Raw genomic sequence first — 20,850 nt, 5'->3', positions numbered from 1 at the left:
GACCAGCAGGACAGGAACTGGGGACACACTCTGGCCAGTGCCGACGCAGCCCAAGCGCGGGGGGGGGGGGGGGGGACGTGACATTCTGGAACGTTCTCTCCTCAGATCTTATTTCCAAACAAGCGGGGAACGAGGGCTTCACCGCCACGGGGAACCCACGGGCCAGCTGCCGGCTCCGGCAGACCTCCCTCCCTCCCCCGTCACCTCGCCCACCAGCCCCCCCCCCCCCCCCCGCACCGGGCCGGGGCCGCTTCCCGACCCAGCATTCCCTTCCCACGCCCCCCGCCTCCCAAGTGGACACCTGAACTCAGACCCGGGGTGAACCCAGCGACGGCGCGGCCGGCCACGTGCCGCCCCCCGCCACACCCCCTGAGGACACGGAAGTCCGGCTGCTGCCGCGGCGTGCAACCCACCCGCACACCACCGAAAGGGGCCCTGCGCCGCGCGGGTGGAAAGCCCGGAGCGCCCCCGCGGCCTCCACAGCCGAACCCCGCAGCCGAGCCGGAGGAGCCGCGCCACGAGTGAAAACAACAACGCGCGCTTCACCAAACTCAGTCGCTATTGGGGCTCCGACGGGAGAGCCACCCCGAGCACCCTCAGAGGGGCGCCGAGGACGTCCACAGCCTCCTCACCACCAGCCCCCCAACCCCAGCACCCCGGAAGCTGCCGGCGACCCGGCGCAGGCCCCGTGCAGGGCTCGGGTCCCTGCGGCTGCCGGCAGCGAAGGCCCGCGGGGAAGGGCGGCTCGGGTCTGCGGGCTGCGTCCAGGTCTCCGGGGGAAGGGCTGCTCGGGTCTGCGGGCTGTGTCCAGGTCTCCGGGGGAAGGGCGGCTCGGGTCTGCGGGCTGCGTCCAGGTCCCCGCGGGGAAGGGCGGCTCCGGCGGCGGGCTGCGTCCGGGTCCCCGCGGGGAAGGGCGGCTCCGGCGGCGGGCTGCGTCCGGGTCCCCGCGGGGAAGGGCGGCTCGGGTCTGCGGGCTGCGTCCAGGTCCCCGCGGGGAAGGGCGGCTCGGGTCTGCGGGCTGCGTCCAGGTCCCCGCGGGGAAGGGCGGCTCGGGTCTGCGGGCTGCGTCCCGGTGCCCGCGGGGAAGGGCGGCTCCGGCGGCGGGCTGCGTCCAGGTCTCCGGGGGAAGGGCGGCTCGGGTCTGCGGGCTGCGTCCAGGTCTCCGGGGGAAGGGCGGCTCGGGTCTGCGGGCTGCGTCCAGGTCCCCGCGGGGAAGGGCGGCTCGGGTCTGCGGGCTGCGTCCAGGTCTCCGGGGGAAGGGCGGCTCGGGTCTGCGGGCTGCGTCCAGGTCCCCGCGGGGAAGGGCGGCTCGGGTCTGCGGGCTGCGTCCAGGTCTCCGGGGGAAGGGCAGCTCGGGTCTGCGGGCTGCATCCGGGTCCCCGCGGGGAAGGGCGGCTCGGGTCTGCGGGCTGCGTCCAGGTCCCCGCGGCGCACAGCTCAGCCCCGGGTGGACGGCACGAGACGGCCAAGGCAGCGCGGTGTCCTGCTGTGGAGGCCGCTGGGGGCAGACTCGGGGCGCTTGTCTCGGCCCCCGCCGGAGCCCGTGGGGGGGTCTGTCGCACGGCCCGGCCCCCCTCTTCCTCCACGGCTGGCGTGCGTCCTGGGCGGGCATCTCCTCCCGGCGCCCCGGCTGTCACCTGGGCAGACGCAGGTGCGGATGCTGCCGCAGCCGCTCCAGCAGCTCCTCCTCCCGGGGCTCCTCCAGCACGTCCCTGCGGAGCGGGGACACCACGGGGCTCAGCCATCAGGGTCCCCCAAACCGCCAGGGAGCTGTGCAAAGCCACGGGGCACGCGGGCCTCCGGACCACGCACGGTGGCTGCTACAGTGCTCCCACGTCCCGAGAAAAGCACCGAGGGCGCCGGGGCCGTGGGGGGCCAGCCCGCCCCTCCCGAGGCGCTGGGGTGTGCCCCCCCGGGTCCCAAGCCCCCCGGGGACTGACAGGCGCTGGGCAGGGGGGCTCCAGGCGGCCCGAGCCCCGGGCCGCGGCCTCACACCTGAACAGGAGCTCCTCCACGGGCCTCTGGTGCGGGGCCTCCTGCGTCCCGGCCGGGGGCCGCTGGTGACTGCGAGGGTCCCACTTGTGAAGGAAGTTCTGAAGCGGGAAAGGGGGTGCTTGGTGGGTCCCCCAGGTCAGCCGTCGGGGGCCCCCCGGGGCCAGGCGGGAGCCGGGAGGGCAGCTGGGCTGGGCTGCACCTGGGCCACCACGCCCGCACGGCCCGGTCTGTCAAAGCTGCAGCCGAGACAGGCCTGGGGGGAGGGGGGGTCCCTCGTACCTCGAGAAGCAGGGCCAGGAACAGGTTGACCCAGATGACGGAGGACACCAGCCACCACAGAACGAAGTAGACCTTCGACCACCTGTGGGGACAGGGCCCGGAGCTGGAGCACAGCCACACGGGCCGCGTGGGGGCACGCGCAATCCCCACACGGCCCCGCGGAGAAGCGGCCACGGAGCCGCGAGCTCGGCCAGCAAGAGGCGGAGCCAGGACTCAAACCAGGCACCTCCGTCGGGCCCCAGGGACCGAGCGCCCCGGCTCCGGGCTGACCCGGTCCTGAGCACGGCCTTCCCGGGCTCCCTCCCACGGGAGCCCACGCGGCAGACGCCCTGCGTCTGGGGACACGGCTGCTGGGGGGGGGGGCCGAGGCCCGCCGGGGCGTGGCACAGCCCACCCGGGCCAGCAGCGGGCGGCCCGGAGCCCCGGCGGTGGGGAGGGGACTCACGGGCCCGCGTAGCGGCGATAGGCGTCCAGGAACACCTGCCAGTTGTTCACGACCATCACGTTCCACAGCGTGATCAGCGCTGCCTGCGGGCGGGGCAGCCGAGAGATAGAGCAAGATCCATCCATGGGGGACTGTGGGGGGGAGGGGAAGGGGGAAGGGGAGGGGGAGGGGGGAGCACGCGGGCAGGGCAGGACTCACAGCAAAGTCGTCGAAGTTGTTGGCCCAGTACTCCAGCTGCTCGAAGCTTCCACAGGGCGCCGAGACGTTGGCAGGGGCCAGGCTGGCAACACAAAGCCACCAGGTCACTGGCAAGGCCCCGGGGGCCACACCCCCCCACCCCACCCCCCACCCCACCCCTGGCCAGCACTGCCCGGCACAGCCCCGGGGCCAGCGGGAGCCTCCCTGGACCCTGGGAAATACAACAAAAGAAGACACCCACGTCCGCAAAGGGCCACTGTGGACTCCAGGGGACGGGGGAGAGCTGCCTGGGAGAGGCTCTGGGGGGGGAGGGGGGGAGGAGAGGAAGGAACCTAGAAACGGTCGTCCTTCTACAAAGGTTCTGCCCGCCCCAGCCTAGCAGAAACTGCCCCTTGGCACCACGGAAACCCCCTACCTGCTGTTCCCAGGAGCCACCACGGCACCCCGAAACAGGCTGATCCCGATGATGGCGAATACGTAGTATACCACCTGGGGGGGAGGGGGCTGATGTCAGCAGCGTCTGCATCAGAGCACGGCCACCCCCCAAGGGCTGGCAGAGGCCAGTGGCCAGCAGGGCCTCACACCCCCGGGGGCCTGGAGACCGCGGCCCCCGCACTGCCCCCACCAGCTGCCCGCAAGTCCCCGGCGGCTTCCAGTCAGGAAGGGTCTGGGCCCCTCTCCTGGGCGGCCAGGCAGCGCCCGGAGAGGGCACGCAGAGTCCTCCACCAAAGGAGGCTGACGGACGCCAGGGCTCTCGCGGGCAGGGAGGCCCCGAGAACACAGGGCCGGGACGGCTACCGGTCCTGGGGCGCGGCGGGGACCCCAGCCCAGCCCTAGGCCTGAGGCTCCTGGACTTCTCCACAGCCCATCACCGCCCCCCCCAAGGCCCCTGCCCCCCCCTCCCTGCCACAGACCCCAGCCAGGCCACCCACCCCCACGCCACTCCCAGGACTCACCACCAGGACCCCACCAAACGCCCGCAAGTTCTGCACCAGGCCGAGGATGGTGCTGGCCACCACTGCCACAGGCTGCAGACGGAAGACACCCCTTATTCCTCCTGCCCCACGAGAGGGGCCGCAGGAGCCGCCTTCAACCGCGACGGGCAGCGAGGTGAGGGGCAGCTGACCCAAGGCACCCCCAGACCCAGCCTGCAACCATCCGCACGCGGGAACACGTGCGGACACGATCCCCGCATACTCCCGGGCACTCCCGGGGCACGCCCACATACCTGGGCACACCCAGACACCCTTCCCGGGGCCACCCACACATCTGGACACACCCCACAGCCACGCGCACACCCACGCGCCCTGACCACCGGCCCCGGCCACACGGGCCTGGATCTGTGACAGCCACGTTCCACATCCCACGGAGCCCACAGGCCTCGGTCCCCACTCAGCCTGCCAGGCTGCTGTGGCCAGCTCAGCCCCTCTGTGGGCCAGAGGCTCCAGGGAAAGACCTAGAAGGGGCAGGAATGCTCCAGGGCTCCAGAGAGCCACACGGGAGCCCGCCACGCCGGGGAGCCCGCCACACCGGAGAGGCCGCCACACAGGACCTCTCCTGTAACCCAGACCAGACAGGCCTTCCAGCCAGACCCGTGTACCAGCCTGACATGGCAAAGAGCCACAAGACCACAGCTAGTGACCAAGGAACAAGTGTGTGTACATGTGATCGCATGCACACAGACATGTGCACACATCGTGTGTGAATGTGCCTTGTTAGGTTATGTAGACCTCTCTGCCTCATACCTCGACACACAAATGCACACGCGTGTGACTGCAGGATGGAGTGCGTGCACAATTATGCCTGGGCAGTTACGTGTGTGTGGCCACAAGTGCCCGTGGGGTTGTGTGGGGGTTGTGTCTCCACATCTGTGCAGATGTGTGTGCACTTGGGCTGGGAAGGTGGCTCAGTGGTAGAGCGCTTGCCTAGCACACATGAAGCCCTGGGCTCGATTCCTCAGTACCACCCACACAGAAAAAGCCAGAGGTGGCGCTGTGGCTCAGGTGGCAGAGTGCTAGCCTTGAGCACAAAGAAGCCAGGGACAGTGCTCAGGCCCTGAGTCCAAGCCCTGAGACCGCTCCCCCCCCCCCTAAAAAAAAGTGTGCGCACACCTGATCCTACATGGGTGTGGGTGTGAATGTACGTGGTCTCGTGTGGGTGTACACAATCCTGGGTGGACCTGATCTCGCGGCGTATGTGCACGTGTGCATGGCTCCCCGCTACACGTGTGGACACGGGTGTAATCCCGGGTGGACCTGTGGATGACCCCCAGGGCAGGTATGTGGTCCCGCCTGGACGTGTGTGCGGGCGTGGGGAGAGCCCCCACCTTCATCCTGGGGATGACGCGGAGGAAGCGCAGCACGATGAGCATGTTCACCAGCCGTGTCACGTCCCACAGCGACAGCAGGCCCAGCGCCCCCGGCGTCCTGGGGGGACACGGGAGGCAGGCGTCCTGTGTGCCGCGAGGCCCCGCAGCCGGGGCCCGACCCTCCGCCTGTGTCCCCCCCGGGCAAGTGGGAGGGGCCCCCACGGTGCGGCGGAGCCCCGGACGGGAGCTGAGCCCCGTGGGCTCTGGCCGCTCCAGGGGCGCCCGCCAGCCGGGCGGGGGAAGGACCGCTCCCCCACCTCCCCGTCCGGCCCGGGGTGCGGCAGGCCGGGCGTCGGCACGGTCAGGACGTCCGCAGTCACTCACCGGCCGGCCTGGGGGAGCGGGGACGCGGCCAGGGCGGAGAGCTCCAGAACCTTCGGTCACGAAAGGAGAGAGGGCGTTGCTCAGCCGCGCTCCGGGAGGCGGGCCCACGGGCGAGGGGGGGCTCGCGTGAAACACCCCCCCCCCCCGACGCCTGACCCCCACCTCCCAGGGGACGCCAGCACCGCAGCCCCGCTCCCGGCACCCCCGGCGAGAGGGAGGCGCGGCCGAGCCACGAGCCGGCCCCGCCCCCCGCCCCGCCCCCCGGCTCCGGCCCCGCCCCCGCCCCAGCCCCCGCCCCCGGCTCCGCCCCCACCACGGCCCCGCCCCCGCCACGGCCCCGCCCCCACCACGGCCCCGCCCCCGGCCCCGCCCCCACCAAGGCCCCGCCCCCGGCCCGCAGGACCCTCACCAGCAAGAGGAGGGTGAGGACGCCGTCGAACACGTTGCTGGGGTAGGAGAGGTAGCCGTAGGGGCCCAGGGCGAAGACCTTGAGCAGCAGCTCCAGCACGTAGTACAGGAGGAAGACATAGTTGAGCACCTGAGGGGCGGAAGGGGCGGATGGGGGGCCGGAGCCATCCCGGGCCCTGGGGACCCCGGGGCCACGCCGTCCCCTACCCCCCCCCCCCGCGGCCCCGCCCCTCCCCCGCTCGAGGCGCCCGCACCCCTGTTTCCTGCTCCTCGGCCCGCCCGCCCGCACCCCATCCACCTCTCCCTGAAAGGGGCTGCGTGGGTCGCCCGCCGGCACAGGCCCGAAGGGAAGGGCGCCATCACCCCAAGGGTGCGGACAGCCCCACCCTCACCCCGCACAGGGACACAGACGGCCGCAGCCGGCCGCACCGCACAAAAGGGGCTTCACAAAGTCACCCCCAAACCGGCCGAGAGGCAGCCAAGTCTGTCCCCAACCGCCGCGGGGGTCGGCCACGGTCACCGGGCATTCGCCGCAAGGCCTCGCGAAGCACGGCCCGGAGCCGGCTGGAGCCCCTACCCCCCCCCCCCCAAGGGGAAAGCGCTGTCTTTGGGGGACGCCGGTGGCTCACGTCTATAATCCCAGCCGCTCAGGAGGCTGAGCTCTGAGGATCCTAGTTCAAAGCCAGCCCAGGCAAGGAAGTCCATGAGACCACCAGACAACCAAAGTGGAGCTTGGCTCAAGTGGTAGTACTGAGCACACACGCTCTACGTTCAAGGCCCAGGACCGACACCAAAAACCAACACCAGGAACAAAGAAAAGGCCACCCTGAGCACATATCAGGGGGGCTTGGGGTACCAGGCCCGGAGGACCGAGCCTCCTCCTTCAGTGCTAACCCACCTTTAGCCCACGTTTAATCACCAGGGGACACGGCACGCTCGGGGGAACCCCGCCACCTCCCCAGAGCCTCCCCTCTTCGCTGGCCGAGCTGCCGGGCTCACCCCCAGGATGAAGTCATTGCGCGCCCCGGGCTGCAGATCCTCGTCCAGCACCAGGAACACCTGTCGGCCAGAGCAGGGTGCCACTCACCGGGCCAGCAGGCCACGCCTTCCCCAGCCGGGCCGGGAGGAGGAGGGCGTGGGGAGGGGCGGCCGGGGCTCCCCGGCAGGTGCACCCGCACTTACACCGATGGACACAAGGTTTCCCAGGGCCACGAGGTTCCCCACGTAGTCGAAGTAGCGGTGGCTGAAGAGGACCTGGGCCGTGCGCAGGAGCGGCGTGCGGTACTGCGGCCTGGGCGGGTGCTGGGGAGGGAGCGCTGGCTCAGGCCCCCCTGCGCAGCCCACACGCAGGCCCCCCCCCCCCCCCCGCCGCCCGCCCCGCCCTGGCCTCTCCAGCCCCAGGAAATGATCTCAACCGCAAGCAGCTTTCTGGAGACTCATCAGAGCCGTTCGTCCGCCCCCGTCGGCAGAAACGGCCAAGCAAACCCCACCCGGTGACATCCTGTCGGTCCAGCGCCTCAGTGCGGACGGCGCGGGCCACCCACACCCGACGGCACCACGCTGCTCCCACACTGGCACACGGCCAGACCGGAGGACAGGCCACGACCCCAGAGCCTCCCACCCACAGCCCCCGGGTCAGCCACCCCAAAGCCTCCACCCCCTGCGGGAGGCAGACCCCGCCCTCAGCACCCCAGCGAGAGGACACGGCTCCTCCCAACACCACACACCACCCCGCACTCGAGACCCCAGGACCCCCTGGACACAGAGCGCGTCACAGCGACCACCGGGCCTGGGAGACGGGGAACGCACAGCAGGGCGGGACACGGGTCAGGGACGGGGTCCTCGTAAGCAGCCACCCACACACGGGCTGCCTGCGTGTCCTGGGAGAGTGGATTCTGACAGCCACCAACACACACGCCCCACAGGACACCAACGCACACCCCACACACCAACGCACACCCCACACAGGACACCAACGCACACCCCACACACCACCAACACACACGCCCCACACCACCAACACACACCCCACACACCACCAACGCACACTCCCCACACCAACACACATGCCCCACAGGACACCAACACACACCCCACACCACCAACGCACACCCACCACAGGACACCAACGCACACGCCCCACAGGACACCAACGCACACTCCACACACCAACACACATGCCCCACAGGACACCAACACACACCCCACACCACCAACGCACACCCACCACAGGACACCAACACACACGCCCCACAGGAAACCAACACACACTCCCCACACCAACACACATGCCCCACAGGACACCAACACACACTCCACACACCAACACACACCCCCCACAGGACACCAACGCACACCCCCCACACCACCAACGCACTCCCCACACCACCAACACACACCCACCACAGGACACCAATGCACACTCCACACACCAACGCACACTCCCCACACCACCAACACACACCCACCACAGGACACCAGTGCACACTCCACACACCAACACACACTCCCCACACCACCAACGCACACCCACCACACCACCAACGCACACTCCCCACACCAACGCACACGCCCCACAGGACACCAACGCACACTCCACACACCAACGCACACCCCCCACAGGACACCAACACACACCCCACACACCAACGCACACCCCCCACAGGACACCAACACACACCCCACACACCAACGCACACGCCCCACAGGACACCAACGCACACCCCACACACCAACGCACACCCCACACAGGACACCAACGCACACCCCACACACCACCAACACACACGCCCCACACCACCAACACACACCCCACACACCACCAACGCACACTCCCCACAGGACACCAACGCACACTCCCCACACCAACACACACTCCCCACAGGACACCAACACACACTCCCCACACCACCAACACACACCCACCACAGGACACAAACGCACACTCCACACAGGACACCAACACACACTCCCCACAGGACACCAACGCACACGCCACACAGGACACCAACGCACACCCCCCACACCACCAATGCACACTCCCCACAGGACACCAACGCACACCCCCCACACCACCAATGCACACGCCACACAGGACACCAATGCACACTCCACACACCAACACACACTCCCCACACCACCAACGCACACTCCCCACAGGACACCAACGCACACGCCACACAGGACACCAACGCACACTCCACACACCAACACACACTCCCCACAGGACACCAACGCACACCCACCACACCACCAATGCACACTCCCCACACCACCAACACACCCCCCCCACATCACCAATGCACACTCCCCACAGGACACCAACGCACACCCCCCACATCACCAATGCACACTCCCCACAGGACACCAACGCACACTCCCCACAGGACACCAACGCACACGCCCCACAGGACACCAACGCACACCCCCCACACCACCAACGCACACCCACCACAGGACACCAATGCACACTCCACACACCACCAACACACACGCCACACAGGACACCAACGCACACTCCCCACACCACCAACGCACACTCCCCACACCACCAATGCACACTCCCCACACCAACACACACTCCCCACACCACCAACACACACTCCACACACCAACGCACACTCCCCACACCACCAACGCACACTCCCCACACCACCAACGCACACTCCACACACCAACGCACACTCCACACACCACCAACGCACACTCCACACAGGTCAACAAAATGTGTTTCCCAAGTGCCAAAGGACTTCTATTCCCAACCCCTATCCAGGGGCCCAGCCCTTGTCACAGAGAGTCCCCAGGTGACAATAGTCGTGCTAATCCCAAGGTGGACAGGGGCAGGGAGAGGAGGGCATGAGCAGGCAGGGGCGGGCAGGGGCGAAGAGGGGCGGACAGGGGTGGGCAGAGGCAGGAAGGGGCATGCAAAGGTGGACAGGGGCACTCAGAGGCACACAGGGGCGGGCAGAGGCTGGCAGGGGCGGGCAGGGTGGGCAGGGACTGGCAGGGGCGGGCAGGGTGGGCAGGAACTGGCAGGGGCGGGCAGGGCCGGGCGGGGTGGGCAGGGGCGGGCAGGGCCGGGCGGGGTGGGCAGGGCCGGGTGGGGTGGGCAGGGACTGGCAGGGGCAGGCAGGGTGGGCAGGGACTGGCAGGGGCGGGCAGGGCCAGGCGGGGTGGGCAGGGGCCGGCAGGGCGGGGCGGGGTGGGCAGGGTGGGCAGGGACTGGCAGGGTGGGCAGGGACTGGCAGGGGCGGGCAGGGCGGGGCGGGGTGGGCAGGGGCCGGCAGGACGGGGCGGGGTGGGCAGGGGCCGGCAGGACGGGGCGGGGTGGGCAGGCGTGCAGGCCAGCCCCATGTACCTCTTTGATCACACTTTTGTCAACCTCATCAAAGAGCTTCTGGAAGTCGTGGGCCAGCAGCAGGTCCCCGTCGTGGGAGCGCACCTTCTGCCGGGGTGGCGGGGGTCAGCCAGGGCAAGGGAGTGGCCAGGGCACCACTCCCCACACCGTGAGCCGGGAGGAACCCCTCTCCACCCGGCAGGGGCTGAGCCCAGAGGCTGGGCGGGGCCCGGGGAGCTGCTACCTCCATGAGGACCTGCTTGTGGGAGCCGCCCAGCCGGGCTTTCTGAAGCACCTGCAGCACATCCTGGGGCTGCACCCCAATTCTGTGGGGAAAAAACCCACCCCATGAGCAAGGCCAGCCAGGCCTCTGGGGAAGGCCACACCCCTGGGCAAAGCCAGACCACTGGGCAAAGCCAGACCACTGGGTATAGCCAGGCCCCTGGGTAAAGCCAGGCCCCTGGGTAAGGCCAGGCCCCTGGGCAAGGCCAGGCCCCTGGGCAAGGCCAGGCCTTTGGGTGTGGCCAGGCCCCTGGGTAGAGCCAGACCCCTGGGTAAGGCCCGGCTGGTTCTCCTGTGCTTGGCTAGCCATCCACCCTCAGCAAAGCACCTCTATCGTGGGCATCTACCACCAGTGGGGGCTGCATACTCCTTTAGCACCCCCAGGTCCCCAGGGAGACCCTGCTGGGCCCCATCGAGGGGGAGAGGCAGGCTCCGCTGCCCCCGGGCCGTGGAGATCAGAACCTCCTCGGTGACGCCCACCGGCTCTCGGCAGAGCGGGCGCAAATCCATCCAAGCAAGGACAACGGGGGCCACGGCTCCCGGCTGAGACACCCAACGCAGGGGGTGCCGGGCAACCGTTAAAGCGCGCCCGGCCCCTCCCCTCGGGGCGGCCCGGCCCCCACCCCAGCCCGGGACTCACGCCGCGGGGGCGGCTCCGGTGCCCCCCGCCACGGAGGACAGGACTTGGAAGGCAGCCAGGGTCCCCAGCCTGCGGCGGAGCAGCGACGTCTGCAGCGACTTCTGCAAGGAGCGGGCGGGGAGGGGGGGGGGGCGGGCGCTCGGCCCCTGCACAGCCACCCCCAGCCGGGCGGCCCCCTCCAGCCCCTCAGGCCCCCGGGGAAGGGGGGGGACACGGAAGGACCTCTGGTCTCCATGGAAACAATGCCCTCCCGCCTGGCGACAGGCGGTCCACACCTCGCCCCACCCACGAGGGGCCTCGCCCTGCTCCCGGCGGGGGGGGGGGGGGGGGGGCGGCTCCGGCCTCGCCGCGCACCATGGGCGCAGGCCGGTAGGGGGCAGCGCGGCTCACCATCAGGTAGCCCCGGAACTGATTGTAGATGATGGCGGTCAGCAGGTTCATGAGAAACAGGCTCCCTGTGAGGGGAAAGGCCCGGCACCATGGGGGGGGGTGGCGGCTGACACAGCACGTGTGCCCGCGAGGAGGGCCGGGGACGAGTCTGTGGTGCGCCTCACCCCCCCCCCCTCCGCAGAGGGGGCTGGCCCACCCCCGGCCACCTGCGGGGCACTGCAGGCCTGCCCAGCGTGGGCCGAGGCGGGACGAGGCCACGGAGCACAAGCCAGCAGGGAGGGGCGGGCGGAGGGGAGGTTACAGGGGACGGGCGAGAGGGAAGGCAAAGAAAGGGCCGGGAGCCCGCTCTCGTCCCCGCCGGAGGAGCCCGGAGCACCGCACACACACCTTGCACACTCACCTATGAGCGTGAAGACGATGAAGAAGATGGCATAGGCCCGGTTCTTGGAATACGCAGGCGTCATCACTGAGACGGGAAGAACCAGAGAAACTGAGAAACGCCCACCAACCCCTCCTGGCAGGGACGGCCCGGGGCCCCACCGGAGCGCCGGGCAGGGGCTCGCCACCCACGGAGCTCGCTCGGCCCTGGGCCGGGCTGCAATCAGCTGCCCTGTGACACGCCCCGCCCATCCCATGACCGGCTCCAGAAGGGCCCCGGCCACAGCCGGTGCATGACCACGAGGGGACCCGCCAGCACCCCGTCAGGGTCGGCCAGGACCCCAGGGCCTCAGATGCGATGTTCCGAGTGGCACCCACCTCTTGGCTGGGCCTGGGCCACGGCTGGGAAAAGGGGTGGGCAGAGGGGCCACCCGAGAGATACCGGCCACCGCCACACCAGCACATGAACAACACCCTTCTTCCAGCTTCTCCGAGCAAGGAGACAGGTGAAGAGAACCAGGAAAGAGAGGAGGGAGCGAGAAAGCAGAGGAGACAAAGGAAAGGAAACGGGGAGACAGCTGGGTGGGGGGAGAGGAAACAAACCCCAGACAGAAGGAGAAGGGGAAGAAGAGGAGCGAGGAGAGGGACGAACGCCACCTCCCGGGGACAGAGGCCGCTGAGGCTCCCCAGTCCCCCGGCTCTGCCGCCCGGCCCGAGCCCCGCCGGGCACTGCCCCCGGGTTCCGCCCCGGCCCCACACACCGTCGGGGTTGTTGGCAGTGGTCAGCAGCACCAGGAGGGACGTCAGTGCTTCTGGAAGGCTCCGGAAGTAGGCCAGTCTCTCCTTGTCCTGCTTTCCATCCTGAGGAGAGACTCAAACGTCTGGGCCTCCGCGGTGCACCGGCCCAGCCACGGGTCCACCCCGGGGGGCCCCGCAGCCCGTCCTCCACCCGCCCCCTTCCGGCAGGCTCCGAGCGCCCAGGCCGCGGGACGGAAGTCAGGGCGCCCGGCCGCCCTGCTCTGTCTCTCCCAGGGGCCCGGCCACGGCAAGCGCGCGGGGCATCCGCCCTCGGGGCCACCCTGTCCCCACAAGGCAGGGACCCCCATGAGCCCGGCTGTGTGAACAGGGCAGCAGGCGGCGCTTGAGTCAGATCCCCCGATGCCCACACACCACCTGACCCCCTCGGCTCCTGCCAGCCAAGTGCCCGGCCGCCCTGGCCAGACGCCGCCTGCTGCCCCTCCTGCTGAGCAGACACGCGCACACAGACAGCACACGGAGACCGTCCCGTCACACACACGCACACACGGACACACACGCACACACAGACACACACATACAGACACACACAGCCACAGGACACACAGCCACAGCACACACAGCACACGGAGACCGTCCCGTCACACACACGCACACACGGACACACAGACACACGCACACACACAGCACACGGAGACCGTCCCGTCACACACACGCACACACGCACACAGACACAGCCACAGCACACACAGCACACGGAGACCGTCCCGTCACACACACGGACACACGGACACACACGCACAGACACAGCCACAGCACACACAGCACACGGAGACCGTCCCGTCACACACACGCACACACGGACACACACGCACAGACACAGCCACAGCACACGGAGACCTTCCCGTCACACACACGCACACACGGACACACACGCACAGACACAGCCACAGCACACGGAGACCTTCCCGTCACACACACGCACACACGGACACACACGCACAGACACAGACACAGCACACACAGCACACGGAGACCGTCCCGTCACACACACGCACACACGGACACACAGACACACACACAGACACAGACACAGCACACACAGCACACGGAGACCGTCCCGTCACACACACGCACACACGGACACACACGCACAGACACAGACACAGCACACGGAGACCTTCCCGTCACACACACGCACACACGGACACACACGCACAGACACAGCCACAGCACACACAGCACACGGAGACCGTCCCGTCACACACACGCACACACGGACACACAGACACACACACAGACACAGCCACAGCACACACAGCACACGGAGACCGTCCCGTCACACACACGCACACACGGACACACAGACACACACACAGACACAGCCACAGCACACACAGCACACGGAGACCGTCCCGTCACACACACGCACACACGGACACACAGACACACACACAGACACAGCCACAGCACACACAGCACACGGAGACCGTCCCGTCACACACACGCACACACGGACACACAGACACAGCCACAGCACACACAGCACACGGAGACCGTCCCGTCACACACACGCACACACGGACACACAGACACACACACAGACACAGCCACAGCACACACAGCACACGGAGACCGTCCCGTCACACACACGCACACACGGACACACAGACACAGCCACAGCACACACAGCACACGGAGACCGTCCCGTCACACACACGCACACACGGACACACGCACAGACACAGCCACAGCACACGGAGACCGTCCCGTCACACACACGCACACACGGACACACAGACACACGCACAGACACAGCCACAGCACACGGAGACCGTCCCGTCACACACACGCACACACGGACACACACAGACACACACAGACACAGCCACAGCACACACAGCACACGGAGACCGTCCCGTCACACACACGCACACACGGACACACAGACACACACACAGACACAGCCACAGCACACACAGCACACGGAGACCGTCCCGTCACACACACGCACACACGGACACACAGACACACACACAGACACAGCCACAGCACACACAGCACACGGAGACCGTCCCGTCACACACACGCACACACGGACACACAGACACAGCCACAGCACACACAGCACACGGAGACCGTCCCGTCACACACACGCACACACGGACACACAGACACACACACAGACACAGCCACAGCACACACAGCACACGGAGACCGTCCCGTCACACACACGCACACACGGACACACAGACACACACACAGACACAGCCACAGCACACACAGCACACGGAGACCGTCCCGTCACACACACGCACACACGGACACACAGACACAGCCACAGCACACACAGCACACGGAGACCGTCCCGTCACACACACGCACACACGGACACACGCACAGACACAGCCACAGCACACGGAGACCGTCCCGTCACACACACGCACACACGGACACACAGACACACGCACAGACACAGCCACAGCACACGGAGACCGTCCCGTCACACACACGCACACACGGACACACACAGACACACACAGACACACACAGCCACAGGACACACAGCCACAGACACACAGCACACGGAGACCTTCCCATCTCACACACACACACACACACACGGACTCGGGCAGGAAGGCGCTGGCCTGCCTTCTGTTCCTCCCTCGCAGGGAGCACAGCCCAACTCCTCCCAGCACCCAGCACCCAGCACCCAGCAGCAGCAGGCGTGGTCGGGAAGGGTGTGGCTTCCGGGGCGGTCCCGGGCAGCCGAGGGCGGGGCCGGCTCACCTTCTCGCCCATGGTGAAGAGCAGCATTCCCAGCACGGTGAAGAGGCCCAGGTGGATGGTCAGCAGCAGCCCGACACTGGGGAGAGGCCGGGGCTCAGCCACTGTCCTGCCCCTGGGAGGGCTGCCCCCCCCACCCCGGGGCAGAGCCAGGCACCGCTGTTCCCGGGAGCCCGGGAGTGCTCAGCCCGTCCAGCCCGCCCAGCCCAAAGCCCCTCGGATGGACCGGGGGTGGGGGGAGGAGACTCCAGGCAGAGGGCAGGGGAGCTAGGAGGGACACTGAGGCTGATGACAGAAGGCAGGGCCGGTGTCCCCCGCACCGACAGACCAAGCCGCCGGTGGCCGCCACGGCGGGACACAAGACAAAGACCATCGGAAGGACTGACTGAGCACCGCGGGGTGCGGGCAGGAAGAGCCCGGGGGGACGGCCGGGAGGAACCCCAGCACCACCCACCTGGCCATCTCGGGCAGCGACCACCGGATGCACTTCAGGGTCTTCTTCATCATGGAGGAGTTCTGCAGCAGGAAGAAGGGGCGGAGCAGCCGGCGGACGCGCAGGGACTGGGAGAGACCCGAGAAGCCCGTGGACTTGAAGCCGCCGTGCTCCCGGTGCGCCCCCCCGCCCCCCAAGCCGGGCAAGCCCCGCCAGCCCCGGCACTGGCCTGGCCGGCGGGCTCGGCCCCAGGCCGCTCTCCCGGCCCTGGCTCGTGGGCTGAGAGGCCGACAGATGCACGTGGGCAGCACGGTGGATGGCTCGAGGCCTCCCCCCTCCCATCACACCCAGGCCCACGGGATTTTCACCCACCTCCTGACAAGCAAGGCTCAGGGACACGGTCCAGTCCACCAGGGACACAGCCAGCACCACCAGGTAGGCCAGCAGCCACGGATTCTTCTGGAATTGGGCCCACCCCACCAGGTAGCCCTGTAAGGGACACGGGGGAGGGGTGCGTGGCGGGCGGGACACGGGCCCTCGTGGTGGCCGCGGGCCCCGGGGGGGGCTGCGGTACCCCCTCAAGTGTGGCCTGACCGCTGGCCCTCCGGTTGTTACTATTATCAGCTCTTACCGTACTATAAAGGTGATATACCAAGGGGTTACCATTCCACAAGCCAAGTCATGAGTATCTTAGGGGTCTGTCTGGGGTCGGTTGAGGGGCTTGCCCTCGGGGCTCAGGCTCTTTTGCTCAAGGCCAGCACTGCACCCCTTTGAGGCCCTCCGAGTGTGGTTTGTGGGCGGTGAGCTGCAGGGCAGAGCCTCATGGGGACTCTTCTGCCCGGGCTGGCTCCGATCGCCGTCGCCCAATTCCTTCCGGACCGCGTCACCCCCTCCCTGGCTCTCTCCCGGGACGTTGCCCCTTCGGTGATGGGCTCCCCCGCCCCCGCCCCCCCGCCGGCCGGCTCTGCCTGTGCAAGCCACCACGGACGGTGTACGCGAAGGGCTCAGGAAGGCACTGCAGAAGAGGCCGAGGCAGGACCCTCCCCCCGGGAGGGGGCCAGGAGGGGCACCTGCCCGCCCCGCCCTCCCTCCCTGCCTCCTGGGGCGCCCACTCCTGAGGCCCCAGCCTGTGGATAAACACACTCCCCCTCACCTCCAACCTAGCCACTCAACTCACGGCAACTTCCTATCCGTTTAAAAACCCCTAGCCTGCCAACCACATGATGGGCTGAAAACAAGAACTGAGGAGCTGCCTGGTGCCCACAGTCACACACGCACACGCACACGCGCACACACTCGCGTGCACCCAGCGCCAAAGCCCCCTCTCCCGCCCCCCACAGGACAGGCAGGCACTGGGCCACAGCACGTCCGGAGTGAGAGGTCAGGCGGCGGCGCTGTGGATGGGAACACGGGAACCCCCAGATCGGTAGCCCTAAAAGCTTTCACCGAAGCCGCAGAAGGCCCAGCCTGGGGGGGGGGGGCGGGCGGCCCTCCGCGCTGAGCTGGGAAGCCGCAAAGGCCCCAGACCGAGGTGGCCCCGAGCTCACAGTGCGGAGGCCCACTCCAGCTTCCAGAAGGATCCAGTCAGCAGCCGCCTGCGGCTCTCTGCCCTACATCCACCTCCTCTCCGCGGGGGGCCGGCAGGGTGGGCCGTGAGGAGAGACCGCCTCGCATTCCTGGGGTCCCCACGGCCAGCCCTCAGTCACCCCAGAGGATGCCCAGCCCCGGGGCACAGCGGGGGGGGGGCGGGGAGCTGCCGTCCTCTCTCCCAAAGCTCAGCCAGGAGCAAAAGATTGGGCCAAAGAGCCAAGGCAAGAGGAGCGGCCGCCAGCCCGGGGCGGCGGAATGAACCGGAAGCGGCGCGGGGCGCCAGGGCGCGGGGCCCCCGATCCTCACCTTCACGGAGACGTCGGCCACGAAGAGCAGCAGGCAGAGCGCCTCGACGCCCTCGGTCAGGCCGCAGGGCGGGGCCCAGGGCCGCGGGCGGTAGCGCACGTCGGCCGTCCAGGTGAGGGAGGAAGGGGCCTCGATGAACGCCAAGGCCAGGATCAGGAAAATGGCGAAGCTCAGGGCCCTGGGAGGGAGACAAGCCTGGTGAGAGGGCAGCCACCGCCGCCGCCCCCCTTCCCGGCGGCGCCCCCCGGAGGCGCTCTGCGTAGGACGGGCGCCCGCCCCTCCCTCGAGGGCGGATGGGGCCCCCTGTGCCACCAAGGGAGGCAGGCTTGGCACCCCAACCCGGTGAGGCCAGCCCGCCCGCGGGGCGCGCTCACCGCTGGCTCCAGTTGGAGTAATAGCACCGGTAGAGCCACAGCGAGCCGGAGTCCATTCGGTGGTAGATGGAGCGGTACTGGGGGGGGGGGGAGGAGGGAGGGGTCTCTCAGTGCTGCACACCCCGTGTTCCCTGGTTCTCTGGCTTCTGCCCCCCTCACCACACACAGCCAAGCACAGCACAGCCACTCCCCAGGAAAAGCCCGGTGGGGGGGGCGCAGTGGGGGGGGGAGCCGGGACCCCTCCCTCCGCGGCCCCCCACCCCTACACGTGACGAGACGGTGGTGGTGAGGACTCAGACCGGCTTGGCCTCGGACCAGCAGGGAACCGGAGGGGGGGCGGGCGGGGGAGACTCTCAGCCAGCGGGCGCCCCACCCACCTCGACAGCGTCTTCAATGAAGACCACAGCCTGGTGGATGCGCAGGTCCTGCCCGGCCCCGGCACCTAGGGGCAGAAGGGACACCCCGGGTGACCACCCAGGAGCACAGGGCCTGGCCCCAGGTCCCCCACCCCGCAGCGTGGCACAGGCCACCCCGCCCAGGGTGGGGTGCCAGCAAGGAGAGGGGCACAGATGTGCCCAGCGCCCCGGGCACGGCGTGGGGGTGGCCCTGCCTCCCGGCGGCTGCCCGGGGGCACCGTGTAGCTAGAGGGCACGCGGAGAGGCGGCAGCACCCGCGGGGGCCTGACACCAAGCCCAGAGCGCGACTGGGCGCTCCTCATCCCGTGGGGACGGTCCCCTGGGCGTCACCAGCCACCTGCCTGGCGCCCAGAACCCAGCACTGAGGACCAATGCCCCACTCCCCCCCAGCCCACGGGACCAGGCCACGGAGCCCAAGGGATGCCAGCCCTGCCCGAGCAGAGGGCAGCCACCGCCGGTCACCTCCGCCACCCACAATGGGGACCTCACAGCCCGGGAGAGGAGGCGCCGCCTCAGCCTGCTCCCCGAGCCCCCCTCTTGCTCTAGGCTGGCCCCTGCACGCTCAGCATCCGTGCAAACCCTCGCAGACCCTCCCCAGCAGGGTTACAACACTAACACCTGCTAGAGCACTGCTGCCACACAGCCCCTCCCCCATCAGCACTCTCCCGCGTCCCGGGACACGGGACACGGTCACAGCCGGCGAAGGAGTAGCAGGCCTCCTAGGCGAGCAACAAGAGAAAAACGCTCTCCTCAACCTTTGGCCAGGGCCCGCAGCTGAGTCAGGAAGAGCCGGTCCCCTGGAGTCCGGGCACCCTGCAGCGGCAGCACCCCCCCCGCCCCCCCACAGGGAGGGGGGAGCCCAGGGGCCATCTCCAGGCCGCGGGTGCCCGCAGGGAGGCTGAATGAGCCATTCTCACAAGCAGCCCAGCTGAAGGGCAAAGACAACAGAGGCTGTCATCAGCCACCACGACCAGGGCTCAGCGGAGATCACACACGATCACACGCGTGCCCCCCGCTACCCAGCCCCTCGCTGGGTACTCAGTCCCTTTCCCTGCACCTGCCCACGCTCACCCGGCCTGCAAGGGGCAGCTCCAGACACCATGCCCTTGCCAAGGCCCCGGCACAGGCTGGAAGGAGGTCCCCACCCCCCTGTTGCCACACAGTATGGAGGGCCGGGAAATACGCTGCTCACCCAGCGCACCCAGAGCGGGAAGCAGCCAGGCGCGACCCGAGGCGGGGGGGGGGGGGGGGGGGGGGGGGGGAGGCCGCCCCGGGGGCAGGGCCGTGACCCTGGGCAGGTCCGGGAACCTCAGTTTCCTCATCATCACATGGAGGCTGACCGAGGTCCTCCCGCTGCTTCCTCTGGAGTGCTCTGGGAACACATCTCCACCCTCCCTAGACTCAGCAATCTCTCAGGCCACGGGCAGGGAGGGCAGTGGGCAGCTGCGGGGGGGGGGGGGGGCAATGGAGGAACCCCCGACAGCCCAGCCCAGACTTGGAGCTGGGCTCCAAAGTCACCCCGAACACACACCCCGTGACTACTCCATCTCCCTCCAGACACCTACTACTACTGCCCTGTGGCTTGGCATAAGTAGCTCGGTTCCCTGGGCCTCAGTTTCCCCATGAGAAATGGGGGGGGCGGGGGAGGAAGGGAGTGCAACTGGCTCACGCCTGTAATCCTACACGCTCCCGAGGCTCAGCTGTGGGCACCGAGGTTGGAAGGCAGCCTGGGCAGGGAAGGTCTGTGCGACTCTCATCCCCAGTTAACCCCCAAACAGCTGGAAGCGCGGCTGCGGCGTGGGGCGCCGGCCCGGCGTGGAAAAGCTGGGGGACAGCGCCCCGATCCTGAGTTCAAGCCCCAGGACCTGCACAGAGGGGTGGGTGGGGGGGCAGGACTCGGGGTGACGGTGGACGGCGCAGGGCCCGGGTGCGACCCCCCACCTCCCCCCACCCCGCCCCGCCCCGCGCGCCCCTCCGACACCCAGGTCCCGGGACGGCGGGGCCCACTGTCACTCACCCGGGCCCACCGGGTCGCCCTGCCCTCCGTGGCCGCGGCCGCCCAAAAGAGGCTCCAGCTCGCCCCGGGGCCCCGCCATCGGCCGCCACGCGCCGGGTCCCCCCCTCCCCCGCCCCCACCTCCCCGAC

General features: G+C 69.0%; 2 protein-coding genes across 2 annotated transcripts; both read right to left on the bottom strand.

The window, feature by feature from the left end:
- Window positions 1–558: 558 nt before the first annotated feature.
- LOC125362636 (proline-rich protein HaeIII subfamily 1-like) lies at window positions 559–1,371 on the bottom strand. Its single transcript, XM_048361449.1, has one exon. The coding sequence runs from the start codon at window positions 1,369–1,371 to the stop codon at window positions 559–561; it is 813 nt and encodes a 270-aa protein (XP_048217406.1).
- A 204-nt stretch (window positions 1,372–1,575) lies between these two features.
- On the bottom strand, window positions 1,576–20,811 carry Tpcn2 (two pore segment channel 2). Its single transcript, XM_048359696.1, has 25 exons — window positions 20,723–20,811; window positions 18,667–18,731; window positions 18,290–18,366; window positions 17,916–18,093; window positions 16,392–16,508; window positions 16,041–16,147; window positions 15,590–15,665; window positions 12,805–12,904; window positions 12,066–12,131; window positions 11,666–11,730; window positions 11,276–11,376; window positions 10,598–10,679; window positions 10,375–10,461; window positions 7,200–7,319; window positions 7,017–7,076; window positions 6,019–6,147; window positions 5,610–5,659; window positions 5,244–5,343; window positions 3,874–3,945; window positions 3,333–3,406; window positions 2,918–2,999; window positions 2,720–2,802; window positions 2,275–2,356; window positions 1,996–2,093; window positions 1,576–1,712 (listed from the first exon to the last, which is right to left on the bottom strand). The coding sequence occupies exons 1-25, from the start codon at window positions 20,799–20,801 to the stop codon at window positions 1,634–1,636; spliced, it is 2,229 nt and encodes a 742-aa protein (XP_048215653.1). The 5' UTR covers window positions 20,802–20,811; the 3' UTR covers window positions 1,576–1,633.
- Window positions 20,812–20,850: the final 39 nt, after the last annotated feature.

The sequence above is a fragment of the Perognathus longimembris genome, chromosome 13 (genome assembly GCF_023159225.1).
Source record: "Perognathus longimembris pacificus isolate PPM17 chromosome 13, ASM2315922v1, whole genome shotgun sequence".
NCBI classification, from domain to species: Eukaryota; Metazoa; Chordata; class Mammalia; order Rodentia; family Heteromyidae; genus Perognathus; species Perognathus longimembris.
Note: the sequence above shows the minus strand (reverse complement) of the source record. Positions and strands in the feature narration are given on the sequence as shown.

What these genes read in the sequence shown, in the direction of transcription:
- LOC125362636 (XM_048361449.1), bottom strand. Translation starts at nt 1,371, where the DNA reads ATGCAGCCCGCAGACCCGAGCTGCCCTTCCCCCGGAGACCTGGACGCA.
- Tpcn2 (XM_048359696.1), bottom strand. Translation starts at nt 20,801, where the DNA reads ATGGCGGGGCCCCGGGGCGAGCTGGAGCCTCTTTTGGGCGGCCGCGGC. An exon ending in CATCGTCTTCACGCTCATAG is followed by an intron (nt 11,731 to 12,065) that starts GTGAGTGTGCAA and finishes TTCCCCTCACAG; the next exon opens with GGAGCCTGTTTCTCATGAAC. An exon ending in ACAAAAGTGTGATCAAAGAG is followed by an intron (nt 7,320 to 10,374) that starts GTACATGGGGCT and finishes CTCCCTCCCCAG; the next exon opens with CACCCGCCCAGGCCGCAGTA.